This window comes from Semicossyphus pulcher, unplaced genomic scaffold (genome assembly GCF_022749685.1).
Source record: "Semicossyphus pulcher isolate SPU_LCO1_2020_fin unplaced genomic scaffold, fSemPul1.0.p SCAF_4, whole genome shotgun sequence".
NCBI classification, from domain to species: Eukaryota; Metazoa; Chordata; class Actinopteri; order Labriformes; family Labridae; genus Semicossyphus; species Semicossyphus pulcher.
In genome coordinates, this window is record NW_027211715.1 from 15,871,092 (window position 1) to 15,894,909 (window position 23,818).

At 41.3% G+C, this 23,818-nt stretch overlaps 1 protein-coding gene across 1 annotated transcript; it reads right to left on the reverse strand.

Moving 5' to 3' along the window:
• Positions 1 to 28: 28 nt before the first annotated feature.
• erich3 (glutamate-rich 3) lies at positions 29 to 14,453 on the reverse strand. The gene is made up of 14 exons (XM_069680108.1): positions 14,428 to 14,453; positions 12,209 to 12,302; positions 10,807 to 10,932; positions 10,637 to 10,708; positions 10,277 to 10,405; positions 8,753 to 8,911; positions 8,261 to 8,470; positions 7,905 to 8,085; positions 7,015 to 7,201; positions 6,619 to 6,851; positions 6,353 to 6,499; positions 5,905 to 6,276; positions 4,197 to 4,334; positions 29 to 4,106 (listed from the first exon to the last, which is right to left on the reverse strand). Exons 1-14 carry the CDS (start codon positions 14,451 to 14,453, stop codon positions 760 to 762), a joined length of 5,421 nt encoding a protein of 1,806 aa, XP_069536209.1. The 3' UTR covers positions 29 to 759.
• Between the last annotated feature and the right edge of the window lie 9,365 nt (positions 14,454 to 23,818).

The following is a 23,818-nucleotide window of genomic DNA, read 5'->3' on the forward strand; positions in this document are numbered from 1 at the left end:
ATACAGTCACTGACAGATATCACATGGAAAGATTTAGCCTCAAAAACCCACACTGGCCTAAAAATCAGGCTAAAAGGCAGTACAAATAACGATATAGTTTATTTGTTGGATAGGAGGTAGTGTTAGCAGCAATAATGACACCAATAAGTGTCTACATTTGACATTCACAATCTTTATTAACTAATAACATGAATGATCGACAATGCTAATGAGGTTAGCATTTAGCTTTTGTTCCACTGCATTTACTTTTTAAGCACTAAAATACTAAAGTTTTCTTCAGCACGGACAGGTTTATATAACAGTATTAGTGCACAGTCAGTGGAAATGTAAAGTGTGCCAACTAAGCTGCGGGAGTCCGTCAACTATAAATAATTCAATTATTTGTGAGCGTGAGTGGACGGGGATCTGTTTACATGTAATAGATGATAGCGGCTGCACTTGATACCTCGCAGAAACTATGTGAGGCCTCTTTGTGAGCAACAAAAGGAGGAGATGGTCTATTGTAAACATTTTATGCGGCAGTCAAAACTCATTATGCAGCTTCTTCTTTTCGGTGACTGAAGGATGAAGAGCGTTCAGGAGGTCGTCGTGATGTAAACGCAGAAACCTCAAGACTCGTGGGCCAAGACTAAAATCATCCTGTATTCAATGTCTCTGTTTCTTAATCTGATTGTATAATCGCTTTCTCTTTATATACTTTTATAATAGGACTGCTGTTATATATATTTACTTTTATATAAGCATCACTGTACCTCGGCTCTAATGTCCACTCTCTGTCCTCGCTGCGGTCAGTAAAGGGTACGAACTTGGACCGAACAGCGTTTCATCCACTGAGAAAGTGCTCAGCCGGTCTTTACTCAGAGTGTGTTTGATGTCCTGGATCAGCTGCATGTCTCGTCTGTCTCCGCTGGTGCTGCCGTCTGACTGTTTTGGTTTGATCTCTTCATGTTTGAACTCCGTCTGACTTCCATCATCCGACCTGGAGGCTGTGAAATCACTTATTTCTGTAACGTCACGACTTTTGTCCAACTTTTCTTCTGTACCTTCCGATTCATTCGCCTTCGATTCAGAGAGGTTTTCTTGACTTGCTGAAAGTTCACGGTGCTCCTCTGGTTTTGAAGTAGGTGGAAGATCTTTCACCTCTTCTTTAGCTGTCGTTTCTTCATTCGAGTCGGTAGTTTTCTCCTCCATTTGGTTCTCTGTGGCGCTCTCAGGTCGGCCACTGGTTACTGAAAGATGAGCGCCTGTAATGCTTTCCACTTCAGTTTTAGAAACATCAATCTGATCCGCGTTATCTTGCGTTGAAACTTCTTGAACCTCTTCCTCCAGAGATCCCCTCCTCTCTTTGTGCTCCTCTGACCTCATCTCTTGCACAGCTACGCTCTCTTTATCAACTTGCCCACTCTCTGTTTTAAAGTCTTGCACCTCAGTCTCTTCCTCTACTTGCAGTTCATCTTTTGCAGGATGCTCTTCACATGGTTCACCATCTGCAGGCTGATTGCTCTGAAGCTCAGTCTCCTCAGCTTCCTCTTTGGTGTTGTTCACTGACTCATCTACATCTTTTGGCGTGTGCTCTTGTTCTGCTTTTTGAGACATCTTCAGCGGGCTCTCTGATCTCGCCAGCTCTGTAGACATCGTCGCCTCTCCTTCGGCGTCTGGAGTCGATTCCTTCAAATCTTCCAAAGGTTCGACAAACGTCTCAAAGAACTTGGACGTCCTATGCACCGTGACCCAGTTTGTGACCAGATCCTCTCTTGCTAATGTCTCTGCAGTTTCTTCAACCACTGCGACCTTCTCCTCTGTGTTTTCAGCCTCAGTTTGTTGCGCTTGAGGCTTGAGCAGAACGCTCGCTCCTTCCTCCGAGGCCTTGCTCGCCTCCTCCGTGTCTCCGTTTTCTCCCTCTGCGGCGGAGAGGTCAGTGGCAGCAGAGTTTTCTTCAGGGTTCGGGTGTTTGTCGGCCCTGGACTCAGAAGGTTCAGTGGACCTCTCTAGCTTCAGATCTGTATCGTCTGAATCCACAGCTGTGGGTGTCGAAGGCTGTTCCTGATCCACAGAGGAAACTACTATCACCTCGCTGACGTTTTCCTGATCGTCATCGCTCTTTTTATCGACTCTGTTTTCATGATCTGGCTCAGATAAGTTAGCATTCTCATCTTTTTTTGTTCCCTCGCTGTCATTTCTTTCATCTGACTTAGAGTCCTCTTTCATTTCCGCTGCAGATTTCTCTTCCTCCGAGTCGTTTTCACCAGATTGATCTTGCTTCTCCACACTGCCATCCTCCTCCTTAGCCTCACTTTCTACCTCAGCAACCTCCTCGTCTTCTTCTTTTTCCCCAGACTCTACAGTTACATCCTTCACCTCTTTGCTCTCATCTTCCACAGGTTCATCTGTCTTTCTCTCGTCTTCGGCTTGCTCTGCTGTTTTTGCGCCATTTTCGCCCTCATCCTCACCTGGTTTGTTCTCTGCTCCGGCAGAAATCTCTCCATTTTCAGCATCAACTTCTCCCTTTTCGCCGCCGTCACCTCCTCCTTCAGTTTTCTGCATCACATCTTCAGCTTCCATTGTGCTGTTTAGCACCTCCGCTGTCGTTATAGTCGCGCACGCTACAGTTGCTGCTTCACCGACATCCTCTGACTCTGTTGTTTCATCAGATTTTATCACATTATCTTTATCCGATGCTCCATCTGCACTTTTCTTAGGTTCCTCGGCCTTCTCTGATACTTTTTCGCGCTCTACAGTCTTAGAAGTTACAACTTTTTTCTCTGTAGATTCTTCAACATCTTTATTCTTTGCAACTTCGCTTTGCTCCACTTTGTCCTCATTCAGATCTCTCTCTGTGTCATCTTTCTTTTCCTCATCACCAGCTGTGGTTGTCTCGCTTATTATTCCAGCTGCATTAGCTAACATTAAAGCTGCGGCTGCCGTAGTTTCTGCTTCTTCCTCGTCATTTTTATCCTTTACACTGTCCTCCTCTTTCTCTGTCTTTTCTGATTCGTCTGCTTCCTCCTCATCAGCAGCTTTCTCTTCCTCGCTGTGGGTTTTCTCCGCTTGCTCGTCATTTGAAGTGATTTCTATCCTTTCTTCTGTCTTACTCTCATCATTCTCTTCTTCTGTTTTATCTTCATCATGCGCCTGGCTTTCCTCAACATCACCACCCTCTGTTGTCTCATCTGGCTTTGTTTGCTTTTCTTCCTGCTCGCCTCCCTCTTCACATTTCTCCTCTACCTTTTCATCCGCCTCCACACATGTTCCTATCTGCTCTTCTCCCAGATCTTCTCTCTCTTGTTCACTGTCATCCTTACTGGCCTCTACGACTGAAACTTCCTCTTCTTTAATATCTTTGATGCTCTCCTCTTTTGCATTGTCCTCGCTTACACGTGCAGATTCACCTGTGGTTTCTCCGCTCCCCTCTGTAACTTCTGCTTCTGATGCCGCCGCTCTGTCCTCGCCGTCTCCCCGCTGACTCGTCTCTGTGACGGCTACAGGTGCCTCTTCACAGCTGAGGGCCTCTCGCTCCTCTGAGGGCTCTGCTTTCATCTCCATTGTCTCGCTCGCTGTCATCGCCTCCGCCTCTGCATTATCCGGCACTGCTGTCTCATCAGTCTTTTTATTCAGCTCTGATACTGATGACTCATCCTCCTCGCTGCTTTTTGCCCCTTGCCCCGTCTCTTCGGGCTGCTCGTCGGCCTCCGCTGCGGCTTTCTCCTCATTTTCCTCGCCTTTCTCTGCAGCATCGGGGGATTTAGCCGCTGCGTCTTCTCGAGCCTCCGACATTTTGTCATCTTTAACCGTTTCCACTGTAAACACAGGAAGCAAAGCTGCAACTGCATCTTCTGTTTCCTCTGATTTTTCCTTCTCTGCAGTGTTTTTGTCCTCTTCTGATGCAACTTTGTCCTCTTCCTCATCTATTTTGACCTCCTCATCTTTAATAGCGTCGCTGTTCTCAACAGGCGCTTGTTCAGTTAGGTCCTCTTTTTTTAGCTCAGACGTCTCTTCCTGATTCAGCAGCACTTCAGCCACAGCAACAACACCTTCCTCACACCTCGTCTCCTCTGCAACGGTCTGTTGCTGTTCTGTAGATGTCACTGATTTCTCTGCAGCTGCATCTGCAAATGACAGATTGTTAGAATTACATTTCTTTTGGTGCAAAAGTTGTCTTTTGTAGCTTGTTGACTAATTCTAATAAAATCTGGTACCCTTGTTGTCCCGCGGACGGCCTTTATCTGTGGACTCCACCGTGTCCTCAGTACTGGTGTCGCTCAGTTCGGGCTCAGAGCTGCAGTGGGACTCCTTCAGTAGTATCGCCTCTGCCAGCTTCTCCTGCACAGATTTGGCTTAGGAAGAGAAAAAGAGACAAAGCTCACACACTGATATAAGTTGCCGCTCATGGTGACACATGATGTTGAAATGTTAGCATTGGACCTATGCAGATGCAAACAATGTGTTCAGCCAATGAAGAAACGTAGAACCATTAACCAAACAATACGTCTTTAATCTTTCCAGGTACAAACATGAGGGAGCAACACAACATGCAGCATGATAACAAACATGCACAGAAATTAAACACATAAACAAGCATCACTCAAAATTTTAACTCTGTATGATAAAAATGTAAAAAAAAGAAAAGAAAATTGTTTCACTTTGGCACTAAAATTTTTGTGAGTACAAATCCCCAGAGCACAGTTTAGATGTGGAAATGACTTTGGTTAAAGTAATAATCTCGAAGATTTTCATGCAAATAAATGTCTGTCACTCTCTATCGCCGAATGAGGTAACACAATGGTGATTGAGCCTATGGCCCACTGATGAAAGCCTTTGCATTTGCAGTATATAGTATTATTATGGACTGGGTGTCTGTAACGACATTCGCGGAAAAAAACACAAGTGGCGCCCAGTTAGTGACGCGTTTCCATCACCCAGCAGTGGTTGGTCTGCCAGAGAGGGTAGGCGGAGCTAAGCAGCTGCTTTTCCAGTCTCTGCAAGTGTTGTGAGTAAACAGTAATCTACTATGGCTGAACAAACAAAGAAAAGATCAATGACTACAGATACAACTTCAACAATAAGTGAAAATCCAACAAACTCGACCCTCAGATGAAGGCAAACAGTCTGAAAAGGAAAGCGACCGTCAGTGAGGAAAATCAAGAGCTACGACCAGAGCCAACCGTGGACGTCACACATGCAACACTGTCTGGATATCTGGGAAGTGTGCTCCTGCAATTACCGTTTATCGCCATAGATACCGCCAAAGAGAACGAAACTGAGATCTTCGAGATCAGCACTTTAAACATGTATATTTGAAATATTTACAGACAATGAGAAAAAATGCTAAAAGTCATGCAAAAGTAGATTTGACCGGTACACTCCATGCAGTGGCTCTTCACAGCTACATGTTTCAGGCTTCTTGAAAAACAGGACTTGTCGGTTTGTTGTTTGTAAGTTGTTTCTACATTAAAGGCAGCCTCCTTTTCTGATCATATTTTTACCTCCCAAAGACTTTGCTCTCAGTAAACTGAGCTGTATTTGAAATGTTACGTAATAGCTCATTAACAAGAACTATTGCAGAAATAAATTGAACAAAACACAAGATAGAAAATGCTTTCAAAACATTTTCAATGAAATTTAAATTTGACTTTAAAAGAATCAAACAAAGAAAATGAAAATAAGAAAAAAAAGACAACAATAACACAAAAGTAATTTTTCCACTATTCCATTTCAAAAGTCAAAATGTTACTTTACATATCACAAACATGTTATATAACATGTGATATAAACTTGACAAAGTGTTGGACTCACATGAAGTGGTCTTGACTACGGCTCTGCTTGTGATAATAGTGGAAAAACCTCCATGCAAGATGGATCCAGCTCATCACAGCTCCAGGTCTGTATTTGTTGCTTCATACTCACCCCTCTCCTGTTCCTCCTCTTGTTTGCTCTCATCTACCGTTTTCTGCACCTCCTTTTCTCCCGAGGTGTCGTCACTCTGTTTATTCTCGTTCCCCGAGGGCACGCTGGTGTCAGAGATGTCGATCTCCGTGCTCTCCCCCGCACTGTTCGGTATGTCAGAGTCTTTAGGAGCAGTGGACTCGGCCTCTGTGGCAGCGGATTCTTCCGGATGCGGTTCGTCTTTGACCTCTGGTGGAGGAGCAGCTTCCTCCTCATCCACCTCTTTAGGTTGCTCTGCTTTGTCATCCTCTCTGGGGTCTTTGGTGGCTTCAGCATCGCTCTCCTCCCGGTCGCTGCCTGACGAGCTGGAACCTGAACGAGACTTTATGTCTTCTGTTCAAAACAAACGGAGCATTTACAAATTCTTCATCAGAAAAATCACTTGAAAAGAAAAGAGGATTTGACCTACCGTCCTTCTCCTCTTCTTCAGTCTCAGAGGCATCTCTCTCTTTCACCTGCCTTTCAGTGACAGCAGGTGGAGAGGGGGATCTCTTTTCTTTTGCCTCTGTAACTTCTGCGGGAGCCTCATCGTCGGCTTCAAAGTCTTCCTCATAATCTGAGGAGCAAAGACTTTCACTAACATACAATGCACTGAAATATCTGTCAAGTGTTTTACATATATTTTTAGGTGACACAGTATATTTTTTATCACCTCAGATGTTTAAATCATCGTACCGTCTCTGACTTTGTCCTCCTCCGCGGTTGTTTCTTCTTTGACTCGAGTGTTAACATCCTGATGCTGGACGTTTTCAGACTCTGAATGGGATGCAGCGTCCCCTCTTGTCCTCTCTGTCCTCATCTCTGCAGCCTCCTTTGGGGTGATGACTGACTCCTCTCTTCGTCTATCCTCTTTGACCCTCTTTGGTGGAGGAGTGGGCTTTTTGTCCAAACCCATTGCTATGATGCACCTGCAAAAAGGTGCAATATATACAGAAGGAACTTAATAGATATAGTTTTAATTATGTGCTTTATAAAATGTTTTTCATGTATGCATTTTACTCCCCAAGCAACGATTAACAGCACTTGATGTTCACAGTCAGTGGTATTCCTGCCTCTAAAATGAGACCTTACTTGTAGCAGGGAGAGGCGCCCTCCACACTGAAGAAGCCAAAGTGTCCGTGCCTGCCGCCGAGTCTGGAGCCCTTCCTGTGTTTGAACTCGCAGCAGGAGCTCAGCCGCTCCACCTGCAGCCCGTTCAGGAAGAAGGTCAGGCTGAAGGGGAAACCTCGGTGCCGCCTTGAAATGAACTGGAAAGTCTCTGAGGGAAAAGATTTAGGATAAGAGGCAGGAAGATTGTGTTAAATCTGTGACCTCGTTGCAGAACAACCCTATGAAGTATCCTTCCATATCACTACATACAGGTTACATTAATAAACATTGATACACAACTTAATTAAAGATGCATTAATAACATAAAGTTATTCTTTAGACGCACCTACGTTAAATAAAGAGATCAGCTCTAATCGGTGTAAACAAACACACACATTTAACAAACACAATCACAGGCTTTGTTTACACTTGGTATTAACATGCGTCCTTGGTGACGATCAAAGGTAGACATCTTTAAGTACGTGTGCAAGTGCACCCAAAAGTCAGCTAGACTCCTGTCTGAAGTGTACGTCCTACACTCGTATGTAAGTTTAGGCTTCATGGTTAAATAAAGTCAAAGAAACCACCCGATCTCTCGCTCGTCCACATGTCTCCCTCTTTCTCTGTTACTGCTACAAGTCTGCATCACACTTTTTTTTATCAATTAATGGTTGTATAATAAAACCAATGTGTGTTTTTTATTTCTATAGAGAGCAGCGAGTGAGATTTGATCACAAGTGGTCACTGGAGATGCACGTGGAGTCTAATGCCAGGTGCGGACAGCCGTACTTAAAGCTGTCCACTTGTGATCGGATCTCTCAGGACGCATGTTAACCTCAGGTGTAAGCAGGGCCACAGATCCCCACACTGACCTCCCTCGCGCAGCTTGCCCTTGAAAACACACAGGTTCTCTCCTCCGCAGTGCTGCTGAAACACTTTGACCTCGTCCCTCATGTCGGTCAGGTCGTGGGAAAGATGCACCGTTTTGCCGAAGTACATCATGTTCACACACACTCTGCTCTGGTGCACGGAGCTCCTCAGCATCGGGGGGTCCTGGACGGTAAAAAAGATCATTATTTAATGTTACTTTCACAGACAAGAAACAGAAACAGAAAGATATGATTACATTTCATTCATGGTACCCAACTAATCCAAGGGGGCAGCAGCTTGTACGTTGATTTTGGATTGTTTGGTTACCAGGAATAGAAACATAAAGAGAGCTTCAGACCTCAGTGATATCTGCTCCACTGGAGGCGGTAGTAGGACGCAGCCTGCGGCCCCTTAGCGTGCCGCTGGGAGTGACCTTTAACCCCCTCTCTCTCCTCTTGGTGGGTGGAGGCACTGGGGTGACAAAGTTGTTGATGACTGGGAGGCAGTAGGGTGAGATGCCGTGAGAGGCCTCCATCGTGTTGAAACGTCTGCGCGACTCCTTGTCCACCTGGGAGAGAAGGTAACAAAGACATGTTGTGAAAGACTTTACTGTGTTTGCTGTTGTTGCAGCAGGGTAATTTAAAGTCTGTAAACGTTTGTCCACTTACAGAGCTGAGGGTTAAATATGCAAAACTGTCTTTTTCTCTAGTAGAAAGATAAAGTATTTTTTGAGCCTGGATGAACCTGCTCAATTCAATGTGTGATGTCTTTACAGAAAAACCTCCTGTAAAATCCTGCACACCCTCTGTAATGAATGAACGAGAGTGTGTCTCATGTGTCACCGTCTCACAGTGCAGTTGAACGGCTGCTCGTTCTCATTGGAGGACTCGTGGAGTCTGTAAGGGGAGCTGCGTCTGAGGGAAGCTGTGGTGCTGTTACTGTGGATCGGCTTCAGACGCACCGGCCGCTGCATCTTCCCAGGAGCCGTGTTGGGTCGAGACGAGCCCGGCTGAGGGACACACACACAGTCAGCATTCTGTTTACTGCAAACACTGTATATGGATTGCTTACAATTCATTTGATACAGTGAATACAACACAATGAAAACAAGGCTGTGAACTCAAATTTTTGTTGTTTTGAAATATAGGGGTCAAATGCGCTTTCTTTGCATATCACACACAGCACAATTTTATACTGAAAATGTTGGCGTTTATTTTGTTTAGGTTGTTAGATGCGGCTTATGCTAGCTTATGCTATATGCACTTTTCTTTGTGGGCTTTATTTCCTTTATTCATATGTTCCAGGCACACATATTAGGAGGAACTCACAGATGAGGTACTGTATTAAAGAATTATTGCTGTAAGTACTTCGCTCAACAAAATACATGTTGACGTAGTTCAAGTCTTTTTCTTTATATTTTAATGAAAGTCGGATCTTTTTCTTATTTATGTCATTACACATAACTCTTCTTTGTTGCTGTAATTCATGATAAGGATTAGGAATCTTCCAAAAGTGCCTCCACATTTTCCTAACGCGTCACTTGTATTGCTGTATTTCAGACAAGCCTCCACCTGCTGAAGAGAGATGTCTGCAGACCTAAGGAGAAAGATTTATCTCAGGGTAAACACAGAGATCAAGGCCAGGATTAGCAACTCCGTTCATTCTGGCATTAAGGCCCACGACCTTTAGTGTTTCAAAGATAACACACATGATCCCGCCACTAACGCTAACCCAAACAGTGGCTGAGACAGCTCTTCAAGCTTAAGTCAGTGTAAACACGGCGAGCATCAGCATGCACACGTGATGATTTACTTTAGAGACGCACTTTTATAAGTGTCAATAACTTATCAGATCATTATTTTGTAACTACGATCTAATCAGAGGGTTGATGCATCATTTTTATGTAAAATCTACACTGACTGACGCACACTCCTTTCATAGAGAGAGCCCTCTTCTTTTTTATTAAAGGTCAACATTTTTTATACAAACCAAATATCTTACACATCAGACATCTAATTTTTAACTGAGGTGGACGACTGGTGCATTTTAACACTGTGTTTTTTATGCAATTCAAATCTTCCTGATGAGGCTACTACAATTCAAATCAAGCCTCATATTTGTATCTAATAAAACCAGAGGAGAGGATTCCAGCTCAGACATGACACCTCAGAGACCGGTTTGAACTGTGTTGTGGCATTTAAAAAAGCCTTCTTTGCATGATGGAGAGGCTTTAATTAAAGGTCAAAGGCACTTGATTAACGTGGATCGGTGGTGTGTCTGATTGGCCAAAGGGGTGCCTGTTTCATTCACATACATATTTAATGTGATATTACAGCAACGCATCCACTAGACCTGGAGAGATATTCTGACTCACAGACTCGGAGGATTCAGAGTGCTCCCCTTCTGGTCCTGAGTGCTGCTTCCTGATGCCCCTGGCACCCGTGGGCGGGCGCGGAGACAGGATGCGGATGATTTCTTCTTCATACCTCTTAGAGCGCTCCACCTTTACAAAAACACCCATTCACTTATGTTGTGTTTTGCAGCTCTATGTGAAGTTAGAAATTGATATTGCTTATAATGGCACTGTTAACAATGATAACTGCTAATAATGGTAAAAAAACAAAACATATTGACACCACATCTAATTAAGGCTGATACCATGAAGCTTTTTATATGAGAGTCATTCATTCACAAAACAGATCAGCAAAGCAGTGTTTAAATGTAAATAACCTACCTTGATCTTGTGCACTCTTTCCCTCCTTGCAAACTCCTCCAGTTTCCTTTTGATCTCGATCTGATGGACACGCTGGGAGGGAGGGGCAGAGGATACATTAGCATGATGTATTATGGAAGGAGAAGAACAGATTAGCTGACAGTGTTTTGTTTTCTCTGTGTTCCTCCCACCTCCAGCTCCAGCACCTTGTGGAAAATGGCCTGGGCCAGGCATTCTCGCATGTGTCTCTGGTGGGCTCTCTGGATCAGCTTGTGTCTGTACTCCTTATCGGGAACAATCCGCCCGCTCCTGGTGATCTGACAACAACAAGAGTCTCACTCTCTACGGGTTTCTGAAGATGGATTACAGCGTTTTTCAGCTGAGAGATATTTTCTCGATCAGCTTCTTATAATGGCGTAACACAATATTCTCACCGAGAACAGTTTTTGTTATTTCCGAGACAGATTTCTGTTATTATGTTTTATTCTCTGGAAACACAACTGGGCAAAGTCGTTCTGCCTCTGAGCCTTAATCGGAGGTAGTAACAGAGGCAAACTGTTCGTCAATGCAGGGCATAACAGCGTGTGTGTGCATGTGAAGCTTGCACTTTTTGTTTACATGGCGCACACCTTTTAGGGTGGCTTTACAGCAGCATTGCTTGGTTCAGTGTAAAATGGCAAAGGCAGCTTAACGACAGAGTTTTGTTACAGTGCTGTGGCGAAACCACAATGCAAAAAGGGCTACTTTGATTGGCCCGACCTGAATCAGGTCGGATGTAAATCAGTTTGAACAAAAGAGGGATCGGATGCATCTAGCAGAGCAGGTAAAAATGTAACTTGCAGATTTGTTTTGTTCCCAAGCTAGGATTTTGCAGCACTGAATAATAAAATCAATGAAAGTTGGTTGTTTTTAAGACGCTGTCAATCAAATCTGACTAAAGCACACCCACTTTGCCTTGATGTTGCAAATTAGAGATTTTGACAGTTTACTCAGCTTAAAGCTCCTGTGAGGAACTTTTGGTTTGTGTTGATTTTGGCGCCCCCTGTGGACAAAGCCGTACCTCTTATCTCTTTGCTGATTTTGTCCTGCACATGCTTAAGTGGCGTTTTTTAACAAAAAATATCATCCTTTGCTTAACAGTCACATGTATCAATCACTTTAAATTTCTGCCCTGAAAAATGTAAACAAAGGCAGCGTGCAAATAACCGCTTCGTCTGACACCTACCCCCCCGCCAGCAGTTTCAGGCATTAAAAATTACTATATATAATCAATCTTGTCGCTGATGGTCCGGTTTGCTTTCGTAGGTCATATAGAGTAATCAGAATTAATTTCAGTCTGTTTCAAAACCAGCTTTAACTTAATAACTTTTTAAGTAACTTAAACTGCTTTACATCTCTCTTTAAATCACATTTTAAGCTAACGAGTCCCAAAAATGTCCGAGTCAACCTTGAAAATCTGCCATGTGAAATTAACGTTGAAAGTAAGATTCCTTGAAGGAGTTATTAATCTTCAAACCACACTATTGAGGTGTCTTGGCGGTGGAAGTTTTGGCCTTTGTCATCATCATCATCATCATCATCCTGCTGACATACCAGTCCTGCTCTCTGCAGGTGTCTCCTGATGCGAGTGTTGCTGAAGTATCCAGCGAGGTGTTTGTCTGTGAGACTGTTGTAGGCTGAGATGAGTCTACAGAGACGACACAAACGAGACACCGAATTAATTCCAGACAGAGGACTCACCTTGTCGTCACGATGAGTGACTGGAGACTTGTTGATTACAGTTAACAGAAAACCCGAATCTCAATCAAATGGTTTAGTGTGGCACTACACCGTGTTAGTTTGTTGTCCTCATTAAAGAGACATCAGGTTTGTCTACAGCTCTTCCTCCGAAAGTGTTTTTTCCAACACAGATTTGATTTCCTCTGGCATTTGTGTGCGAGACAACAGGATCTCACAACTATAGGGTCTGTTACCGGTGTCTGATTACACACAGGAATTAGAGGGGATTGCACACTTAACCCTGACGGCCTCCTCTTTGTGCACAACGATCATCTGTCTCTGGTGCGGTTCAGCTTTGGCTGCAAATTTCTCTTTGAACCACAACATGAGGTTTGACTGTCACTTGTCATTTTATACTTTCTCCGACTTGTAAGGTGAAGATACACACAATAAGTTTGTTTCTGCTCCAAATTCCTTTCTCATCGAGCCTGTTTGATGTCAGTTCTGTAAAAACTCTTTTTTTTTGTCCACAACCCAAAGATATTCAGGTTAGAGGAGTAAAGGAACGAGAAAATGTTGACATTTAAGAAGCTGGGGATGCACGATATTGGATTTTTTGCCAACAACTGATATGCTGATATTTTCCAACCCTTTTTGCCAATTGCCGATGTTGATACCGATATGTTAGGCACGTGTTTTTTTCCGCCTATTGGAGAGAACATCAAGTCCCCCCTGCAGTGGAATTGATATCATGCCTACTCTTATTGGCCCGCTGGCAGATCAAGAAATAACATAATACAGTGCTTTAATACAGTGCAATATAAAAAAAACTACTTAAACTGCGGTTATGCCATATTTATTTGTATGTAACAGCTTCTTTCAAATAAAACTGTAATATTCATAAAACTTAGACAGGCTTGGATGATGAGATTTGGCCCCTCCTCGCATGACTGATGCTGAGCAACCATTGCAAATAGCAACCTTGCTGTCTGTTTTGCAAACTTTGAAAAACTACCATACCGCAGACATCTTGCACCCGTCTTCATGCTTGATGGAAGAGGCGTGTTGCATGCAGTGCGCGCACGCACACTCGCGCCGAGTTGATGTCGTAGCATTACGTCAAGCTTTTTCAGGGCATCATGGAGCATTTAGGCAGAATTAAAGTGTTGCTTTATCGGCAGAAAATATTGGCAGAGAAATTACATCTGTCAATGCTGATATGTCATATTCAAGCCAAAATCATCAGATACTGATAAAGTGCCAATAATATCATGCATCCATAATAATAATCTTGGTCCAATAATTTCATAGCTAAAAATCAATAGATTAATCAGCTCTAACTGTTCTTTAAATATGCATATGGACAACTTTAAACTAGTATGACGTACCATTTACTTGAAATACTTTAAACGGGCGCCCCAAATTGTTCTTGAACTAGCCTACAGCATTTGTGTAAATGTATGATATTTCAATACTGGTAACACAGTTACATCACATTGATATCGATATCTTAATATTACTAAATAGGTGTTTTTATCTCAACTTTGTTTCTGTTATTCTTACTTTTCTTTTATGGTTTTCTCGCAGAACTTTTTTTAACTGCTGGTAATAACGTTTTTTTTAAACATCTTTGGTTAGTTTTTGTTGGACCCACTTTGTACAGTAACATTAAGCTAGCTTTGGTATCGGGTCAAACTAACAAAAGCACCAAAAGACTTTTTCCTCCTAAAATGTACAGTTTTATTTTCTAATACTGCTGTAGGCCTATGTCAAGCATTTTAAAAGGGACAAATGTTTAGACTAGCCTAACAGTAGCATTAGCATCAGTTTAGAGTCAATTAAATGTAGTTGTGGCTTAACCTCTGTAGTGACGACTTTGCTCTTGGCTCTCATTATTTATTTGTATAAGAAAGATAATTTTATTATAAGTGAATAGAAGCAACAACAAAAAAACCAAACAAACAATATACCATCCAAGCAAGACACTGAAATTACTAATAGACGTCAACAGACACGGACTATGTTGATAAAAACTTGAAACCTGCATATTTGCTCCCTCCACCTCATGATATGAAAAATTGAAGTGCACTCACCCTGGGTTTAGGTTTAGGTGACTCATGGTTTTCAGCTCGCGCTCTCTTATATCTCGTCTGTTATTTCAGGTAAGAAGGGCCGTGGACTCTGCTCGGTCTTCGCTAAAAGACGCCAAGGCCAATGTGAAGACAAATTTATCCAGCAGAGTTGTTATAAAGTGTTGCAGTAAATTGTCAGCTGAGCCGGACTGAGGCTGCACTTCTCCCAGAGCGGAACTGATGACACTTACCGGTTGCCATGGGAGGTCACGTGACGATGCTGCCAATGAGGCTGGTTTCTACTTGCACAGAGTCCCACTAACGTCTGAGACAGTAGGACACACGCGCACACCAAAACAAACATACACATTAAACTATTTTTACTATTATTCATTTTTAGACAAATTAGTTATTACAGTTTATCATATTAATCATTAGAGCAGTCAGTTTCAAAGTAAAGGTAATTGATATGAACAAAAATAGTCCTTGTCAGTTGATTAGTTGCAGCTGGTTTATCAACTTTAGAGGTAGGTAATTTAGACATATGGTTTTCAGTCAAGTGTTCAGGCCACTTCCAAATAGCCGCCAGATAAATCTGAGGGGTTGTAAGATGATAAATGACTGAAGAAAAACAACAAGAAAATGTCTTAAAATCTGTGCTTCATATTTTATCTACATATTTATTTAAGATAATTTTGACTTTATAGCCCTTAAACTGATATCTATATTGAACCACTTGAGAAGTTTAGAGGTAAAAACAGCTCATAGCCAAAAAAAAGTTGGAACCTCCGCTTTAACAGTGTGTTGTACAGGAGGGTAATTAAGAGGTAAAATAAGAGGGAAATTTCCTGTAGCCTACCCATCTTCCAAAATAGATGTGTTGTGAAACGTTTTGATCCCCTACAATTTACAGACAGCGTGACTTCAGTGTTCACTACTGAGTGAATGTCTTGGCACTGTTCTCTGAACGTTAACAAGAGTGATGCTTTACTCCCTCTTTGTTTTGTCATTTTAAAAAAGATATTTAGTTTTCAGTTCAGGTGATGATGAGGCTACATCATTAGAACAACACCTCATGGACCTGCCTTTGATATACATTCTCATTATACAATATAATCTGTAGGCCAATGGATAGACTTTGAGCGTTTTTTTTCGAGCATATGTTTTTAATGATTGAAGATACATTATAAATAAACTGTGAAAAGTGTTTCGTATGTAATCAAAAGAAAAAAAAACCCATAATAACTACATGACACATGCATGAAACACTATAATTAAAGACCACTGCCTTAGATGTAGTAAAAAACAATAGTGAATGGCAAAATGACAGCTGATGACAGATGATGAATGATAATATCCCTAGAGCTCTGTAATGGAAAGTGACATGCACAGTAATGCTGATTGAGGCTACTGTGTGTGCATGTGTGCTTAAGCATGTAGTTTTATATATTGTAATTATAAAAGTAAAAATCTGTTCTATAAATCTTTGGAAGCTCAAAGTCTATGGCATCTCGGATCTTGTATCAATTAATCTGCAAGAAAAAAAAACAATCAAATTAAATCACTGCTCTTACCACTGACAACATGTGAACTACAGACCTCCCTGCATAATGAGAACATAACCCATTTACAAGCAAAGCCCACAGTTGTCACCTCATTAAATAAAGTATATTTGGGGTTTGACAGGTGCAGCTGCAGGTCCTCTGTGGCCCTCTTGTGGAAATGTGGGAAATTATTTTTGCCAGGACGGCATCATATGCACAATTTCTATTAGTGTATGGACAATACAAAAGTCTCTCCTTATGTGAACCTAATCAGAGCTACATTTTTTCTACACATACATACAGCTCTATAGATCTCCTCTATTTGAAGACAGCAGTGATTGGTATATTAGATCAAATGTTTGTAGTGATGCGGCGTATGCTGCTGCTGCTTCATCCAATTTCATCTCCTCAGTGCTTTGACATTGTGTCTCTCATTATTTTACTCATAGCCTTTGTATTTATGAAGTTGCAAAGCTATTCTGTCATAACGAGTTGAAGTGTTTTGTCAGTACCAGAGTTGACCAGTAAGAGGAGCCATGTTTCTGTGTCAAGATGCAATAAAGGTTGGAAGTCTTGATGATCATCAATAAATACATCGAGAAGGAAGAGGAGATGATTGTTCTGTGTTTTTAATCTCACTGTTTAGATACTAACAGAGGACACAGATACCGTGACCTTAACATGATGTTAAACTTAAAGAAGAGTCCAAGGGTAGACTTGGCAGACAGGAAGAACAATCTCCGGTGCGGGTTCAAGAAGATTTGAGCATACTGCTGGACATAGGAGTTTGGACTCAGAGTGTCTACTGAACAAGTCGTAAATGTTGGGGACCGTCAACATTTCATTTCAACTCACCACAATCTTAAACCACCAAAACACAAATAATATAACCATTATTTACCCTCTTGTGCAAACCCAAATACTTATTATTATTTGTGTAGTGCTACATTTCTACATGCCGGTAACAAGCATGCTTACTTGTTTGTGTGGAGGTGTGACAGCAATTTATCCATTACTGTGTCATGATTATTTGCATCTGCACACATTCTCTGTCAAAGTTAAACAAATGGTAGATTTATTTCTCACAAAGAGTCTTGAGGCAAGAAACAGAACAGAATTAAATGGAGAGACATCCTGAGTCCCTTGATATTTAGATAAACTCAAGATGAGTCAAGCAAATGTGTTAAAGCTACCCTGCTTCAAGGTTACAATCACCTTCTTAGACTTTTTTCAAAGCATATTTTTGAAAATACAAAATTGAGTGAACAAGACTTTCATTGTGGACAAGAGGTGAACAGAAGCCAACCTAAAATTGTCTTGGCTCAGCTTCCATCTTTTTCTCTTTGTCTTGTGTTTCACCAACACACACCTGTGGGTGTTTGAGGTAACCAGGGGGCCCTACCCAGAATAAAATAAAAGAAGACAGGGGGGAGGAAGGTAGAGGAGGGTTGATAAGAAATAGGGTTGGGTATATGGGGAAACTCTTTCACTATATATTGAAAATCAGTGTGCCCGTATGTTTGTGTAGCTGTAAAGGTTAACCTTAAAGTTAAAGACTTCTGCAGAATTTAGAGAAAAATCATTGTTCAAATACATATTTATAACATTTCCAAAGCCTGTAGACATGAGCTAAATAACTATCTGAGTCAGTGTTACAATTCTTAGAAAGTAAAACAAGCAACTTTAATTAATAATCACCATAAAAAAAAGTTAGTAACTTTTTCCTTACACAAGCAATTACATAATGTGTTCAGGAGCAAGTGTCCATGCTACTACTATTGCTACTGTTATTATTGGTGTACTTTAGGAAATCATTGAGGTTTCCCTCATTTGCAATGATGTCAAGACACAGAATTCAAACAATTCTCAGTGAAAACAATTTCTCACTGTTGAGTTTATTATTCAAAATAATTCCACGTTCAGATCAAAAACACTAAAGGCCGATTTTCCAAGTTCAGAGTGACCACGGGACTTTAAGCATCTCAACACATAGTAGAGCGAGTTTGGTCAGGTGCAAAAGTCAATATATAGGGTGGTGAATGTCCAGTACTGATCTATAGATAAAAAGTTAACTGTGTTTATCATGTCAAAAGAAACCAACCAATTATGTTATATATAATATAATCATGAATGTCAGAGAGACCTCTGGTTATCAGTCTAAGAGCAGAGTGATAAACGGAGGTAGCGATTTCAGAGTGGAAGCAGCAGTGTGTCTGTAGATTATACAGTCTGTAGATCTGTTTCTGTAGAGTGTTTGCTATACTTTGGTGATCAAATATTCAGAATGGTGTTAAAATGTTAATTATTCATCAAGCAAATACCAAGATATTTATACTCTGTGACTCCTTTAGTGTTGCTGTTAATCAGTGTGGATGGGTGTAGACTGTTAAAATTCCTATATCTTGATCTGGAAAAAAGCATCAATTTGTTTTTGCTGGTACTATAGTATCATCTGCATAAAGATGTATATTACAGTCAGTTATATAAGACAATATAAAACAATTAGTTCCAACCAAGTAATCTGATTGGACAAGAGGAATGCCATGAGTGCTGATAGAGTACAACATCACTGAGACTCGGCCACATGTACTGAATACTGTAATTAATTAAAGACATAAATGTACATCAAACAAAGTAGCTGCTCTGCGGTAACTATAGACACAAACAAAGTGGCAAGAGTGCAGGAAAATATTTGGGTTGCTCAGCAACAAAAGTCCAGTTTCAGTTAAGTTGTTGAACTAGTTGAGATGGTGGAGCAAAAAACACAGCCATGATGATATTCAGTCACATCACATCACTCCCTCTCAGCTGATATTTCTTTAATAGTATTGATATAAATGGTAAACTTCACAGGGCCCAGAAGTGTGCCTTGTGGAACACCTTTTGTTAATGGTTGAAAACTCTGAGTGGGTTTTTACAGCTTTGATACACTTAAATAAAAGCAATTGAGTCAAACCCGATATTCGAGTGTGTGTGCATGAGGAGAGCCTGATAAACTGTGTGAAAAGCTTTTGACATGTCAATAAAAACAGCAGCACAATACTTATTTTTGTCCATACAACAAACAATATTATTTACAAGTAATGTGACAGCAGAGATGGTGCTACACCTTGGTCTAAAAGAGATATACTTTAAGTTCCTCACTTGTATGAAGGAGTCACCTGAACGGTTTTCCAGACAGTGGGAAGTATGCGTGTGTGTTGTTTGCTTGGTGATAGTAAATGAAAGCTTTAAAAAATACTGCTTCCTCTTTCTTACGACCAATGTTTGTAATGCATCAGCTACATCATGAGAGAAATGAAATGAGAGAAGGGGCCAGCAGAATGATGTAATTGTGTGCTCCAATTCAAGACAACACTGTGGTATGGAGTGGATTATGTAACATTTTATGTATCTTTTTAATGTACGGCCAGACACTCATATAGTTATTGAGTGTCTATTTCATTAAGTCAGAGCTGCATAGAAGAGTCTTTGCAGAGCTTTGCCACCTCTGATATGTACAGATGTGCACTGCAGCAGCTCTTTCTTTCAGCCTAAGCGGTGGTCATGAAATAAGCAGGTACCTGAGACAGAGAGACACCTGTTTAAACAGTCACTTCCTGTAAAGCCGCTGGAATTGAGGAGGATATGCCTTCAAATGCTCCCAATAAAACACAGTAATCAAGGCAGACATTTCTCCAGCACTTAATGCCTAATACACAATGAAAGTGTTAAAATAACAATTAGTGTAGAAATAGAGGAGGGGTGATTATAAATTCCATTCAGGAAAGGGTCTTGGCTGTAAGCTGGGAGGTGGCGGGGAAATATCGGGGAGTCATGCGGCTCTGAGATGGGGGGGCAGCAGTTTTTGCAATCAGCGTTAAATAGAGCAGTTTTGTGCCTGTGTGATTGTCAAGTGGGCCATTACTGGCTGATAAGAGCTCTTTTTCCTTATGTGGCTCTGATTGGGCTGAGCATGCTGCTCCCTCTTGCACGCTGTCCCAATGCAATCAGGCCCCTCTTTTACCGCACTGCCATTTTCACTGCTGTGATTTCCACCCAATCCCCCCATAGGCCCCCAGCCAACGCAACTATACACCACCCCCCCAACCCCCCCTACACCCTCCTCATCCCTCCTCCAGCACCCCACCTCCCCCTTCAGATGAGTACCCATTTACAGCAAGGAGAAAAGGTCATGCCAAACTCGTTGTGTCAATTGTAAACCACCCCGATTCAGACTGATTTCAATGAAATAAATGAGGAGTTGCAGCCCCCAAAGAAAGCAAAGGTCCATGTGGAAGTAGGAAATTAGGAGATGTTCTCGGTGGCTCGCCGGGGCCAAACGCTCAGCAAGAGTCTTCCACATTCCTTCTTCTTACTGTAGATTCATACCCCACTCTTTTTTAATTTAATCCTATGATCATCCTTACTCCATTTCTTGTTTTGAGACTTAGCATTATAACTTTAAGAGGGTGGAGTTCATCAGAAATATCCAGTCAAAATTAACAGTTCATGGCTCTACTTATTCATTCTGTAAGTTTTATACTTCCTCTTTTTTCCACACAGGCTCCACTGCTGTATGTGTGAAAATAACTATTATATATTAGAAGTTTGAATATATTTTTACATCATATATTTATACAAACATATCTGTAACATATTTTCAGTATAACTTGTGTTTTTGCTATCCTTTGGAAAACATCTTTTAATGTGATTTTTCACTTTAAAGGTTTTTCTTTTCTTAAAGGCCACAAAACACAGGAATGTCACGCCCCAATAGTTTTGTGTTGAATTTGAATTTCATTTTTGCACAATTTACAACACACAAAAAGACAAGATAACGTGTAACAATGTAGAGTGCAGGGAGAGACAAAAGACCCAGTGGGATAATTTAAAGTCTCCACCTAAATAATGTTTTATTTAATATTTTATACATTTTTACAGAGAACACAAGAAAAATAATATAACAACATAAAAGTGATGGGAAACTAATAACAAAATATAAACACTGACAACAATCATACAAATAGTATCAAATTAATTAAAGTAAATAAAGACTGTGAGTGTGAAATGTGTATGTAGGTGTGAGTTTAATAATAATTTATATAGCACTTTAAAAGGTAAAGGCACTTTGCATAAAAGAAAGAACAGAAACAACACTAGCAAATACATTAAAAGTACAAGACTTACAGTTAAATAAAATATGTATATAAAGGTAGGAGAAAGTTAAAAAAGAAATAATAACAGATCATAGGTTAAAAGCAGATTTACATAGATGGGTTTTGAGTGCGTTTTAAAGGAAGGAAGTGAGGGAGAGTTTCTGAGGTGCTGTGGGAGAGAGTTCCAGAGGGAGGGGGCAGCAATGGAAAAGGCTCCAGGTCCGGTGATTGGGTCGGGTGAGAGGGGTGAGGAGGTTGGCATCAGTAGGTCTTAGGTTGCGGGCGGGAGGGTATTGGAGAAGGAGGTCAGTGAGGTAGGAGGGGGCAAGATTGTGAAGGGCCTTGTAGGTGATTAGTAGGATTTTGAATTGGATTCTGAATCGGATGGGAAGCCAGTGGAGGTGTTGTAGGACAGGGGTGATGTGGTCTCTGGGGCGAGGATTTGTTGAGCATTTTGGAGGATGTGCCGCAAAGAATGCTGTTGCAATAGTCCAGTCGTGAGCTGATGAAGGCGTGAATGGGTGTTTCATGAGTTTGTGTGTTTCTGAGAATACTTGAGTCAAACAAATAAAACATGGATAATTGGACAATACACTGAAACAGTAGTTACAAAACAGCACTTCAATGGTCTTTAAGGCATCTTTTGTAACATTATATAGATGTACAGGTTTTGTTGCCATGTCGGAAAAGCCATTCCATAATTTAGTGCCTCAAAATCGTATTGAAATTTGACCTCTGCATGTGAGAAATTTAGGAGGGTGAAGATAAGAATGGACCTGAAAATAAGCTTAGAATATTAGTATATAAGTATATAAAGTGTGTTGTATATAATTTTCCTAAAAGTCCTTCATAGACTAATACATTTGGAATGTTACCCTACAGCTGTGTCCCAATCCACGGGCTGCAGCCTTCGAAGGAGGCGGTCCACGGGGGATGCGCCATTCATAGCCCGTGTAGACCGTTAAACCCGAACTGAAATGAGACAGTCTGGTCTACCCTTGTGTCACCAAACGCATCTCGGGAAACGATGGGCTGCGAAGGATCCATCGGGTGCATCCTTTGCGGCCCAGGAAACGGCATTTGTTGGCCTTATTCGAAGGAGCTTTCGAATTGGGACTACCTTCGACGCGCTTCTGTGATGCAATCGACCTTCTAATGCGTCCTTTCGAAGGCTGCAGCCCCTGGATTGGGACACAGCTTATATAGAAATGTTACTAATTTTGGGGATGAATTTGACTCCTAAAATTTAAGTTTGAGTGATAAAGTATGAAGCTGAAGTGTCTCTTGCTCCATAATAAATAAAACTTGGGTTTAAATTCTTATAAAGGCCCTAAAATAACCGGTACAGCAGCTTCTGTTACATGTGTTGTTAAATGTTGCTGTAAAAGTTCTTAGCTGCATATTTGTCCTGCATACTTTGACGTAGTTGTGTATTCCATGGTAATCACTGACCCACTTCCTGCCTCTCACACATAATAATGATGGAGTATTTATAGATCATACTGTACGTACAGCAGCGGCCTCACACACACCCAAACGAACACACACAAACACACACGCAAACGTAAAGCAGCAGAGCCGTAGAACGAGTTTGGAAGCGTGCTGACAGATGAGACGTTGTTTTTGTCTGGTCCACATCACGCAAAACATTTAGCAAGTCAGCCATGCAACGTGGGAAATGAAAACATGCAACTGTAACACACGCAGATTTACATCTTCCCAGCTTCTCTGCACTTATCACGTTTTACAGAGTGATAAAGACTTTCATGTCTGAGAAAGGATTTTGTCTTTTCACAACAAAATACTTCACAGGTTTTATGTGTTTTACTGGCAATGCATCTCTCCGTTGACCTTTGACCTCTCCATCTGAGCTCATCACATTAAAGCAGCTTTTCAGGCTTTTCTTTTTCTACTTTGAAGTGTTACAGTGCAGAAACGAGCATCCAGGAAGGAGAGGTTGTCTCACGGGCTTCTTCGGTGAACCCTCTGCTCCACATCATGAAATGTTTGATATGTGTTATCTGATAACGAGCATTCATCTCCACCAGGTGGAACAGGACACATCTCGATGGAGGCACGCTAACTCCTTTATCTCTCTGCGATGGTGCGATACGGACGCAGGCTCATGCCGCTGCAGGTCGGACTGTTATCCAGAGACAGAAAATAACCTTTTTCTCTGGGCGTGTGTGTGGCTGTTGGAACAGAGGGGTGTGTGTGTGTGGGGTGATGATGGGTGGGATTGCGTGAGCGACTGGGTTGAATGAGTAGCTGAAAAAAAAGAAGTGAGTAAGAGACTGCGTGTTTTCTTTCAGTAAACCAAAAGAGTTTATCATTTATATTTTTGTTTTTTAAGTCTTCTGTCTTTCTAATCCTTTTGAAGTGTCTGCACTTCCTCTTAAAAAGAACCTATAAAGTCCTCTTTTACAGTTGACATGATTTGCATACAGACTTAAAGCAGGTGGTTTGCTGGATTTTCTGCTTTGACAAATGTAGGTGATGCAAATGAAAAATGTTCAAAAACTCAGAAGGCCAAATATCAATGTTGGAAAGTAAGTAAATACATTTAATAAGTAAATATTAACATCATAAAAACCCAAGATTTAGAAAAGTGTTGTAGAAGTACCATTACCTTTGCAACAAGCTGGGCCTGTGTGTTTGATGACTGTGACAAAAAATACTGCTTTATATGTTAGAATATGATAAACATTTATTCCTCTTCTGCCAATTTCA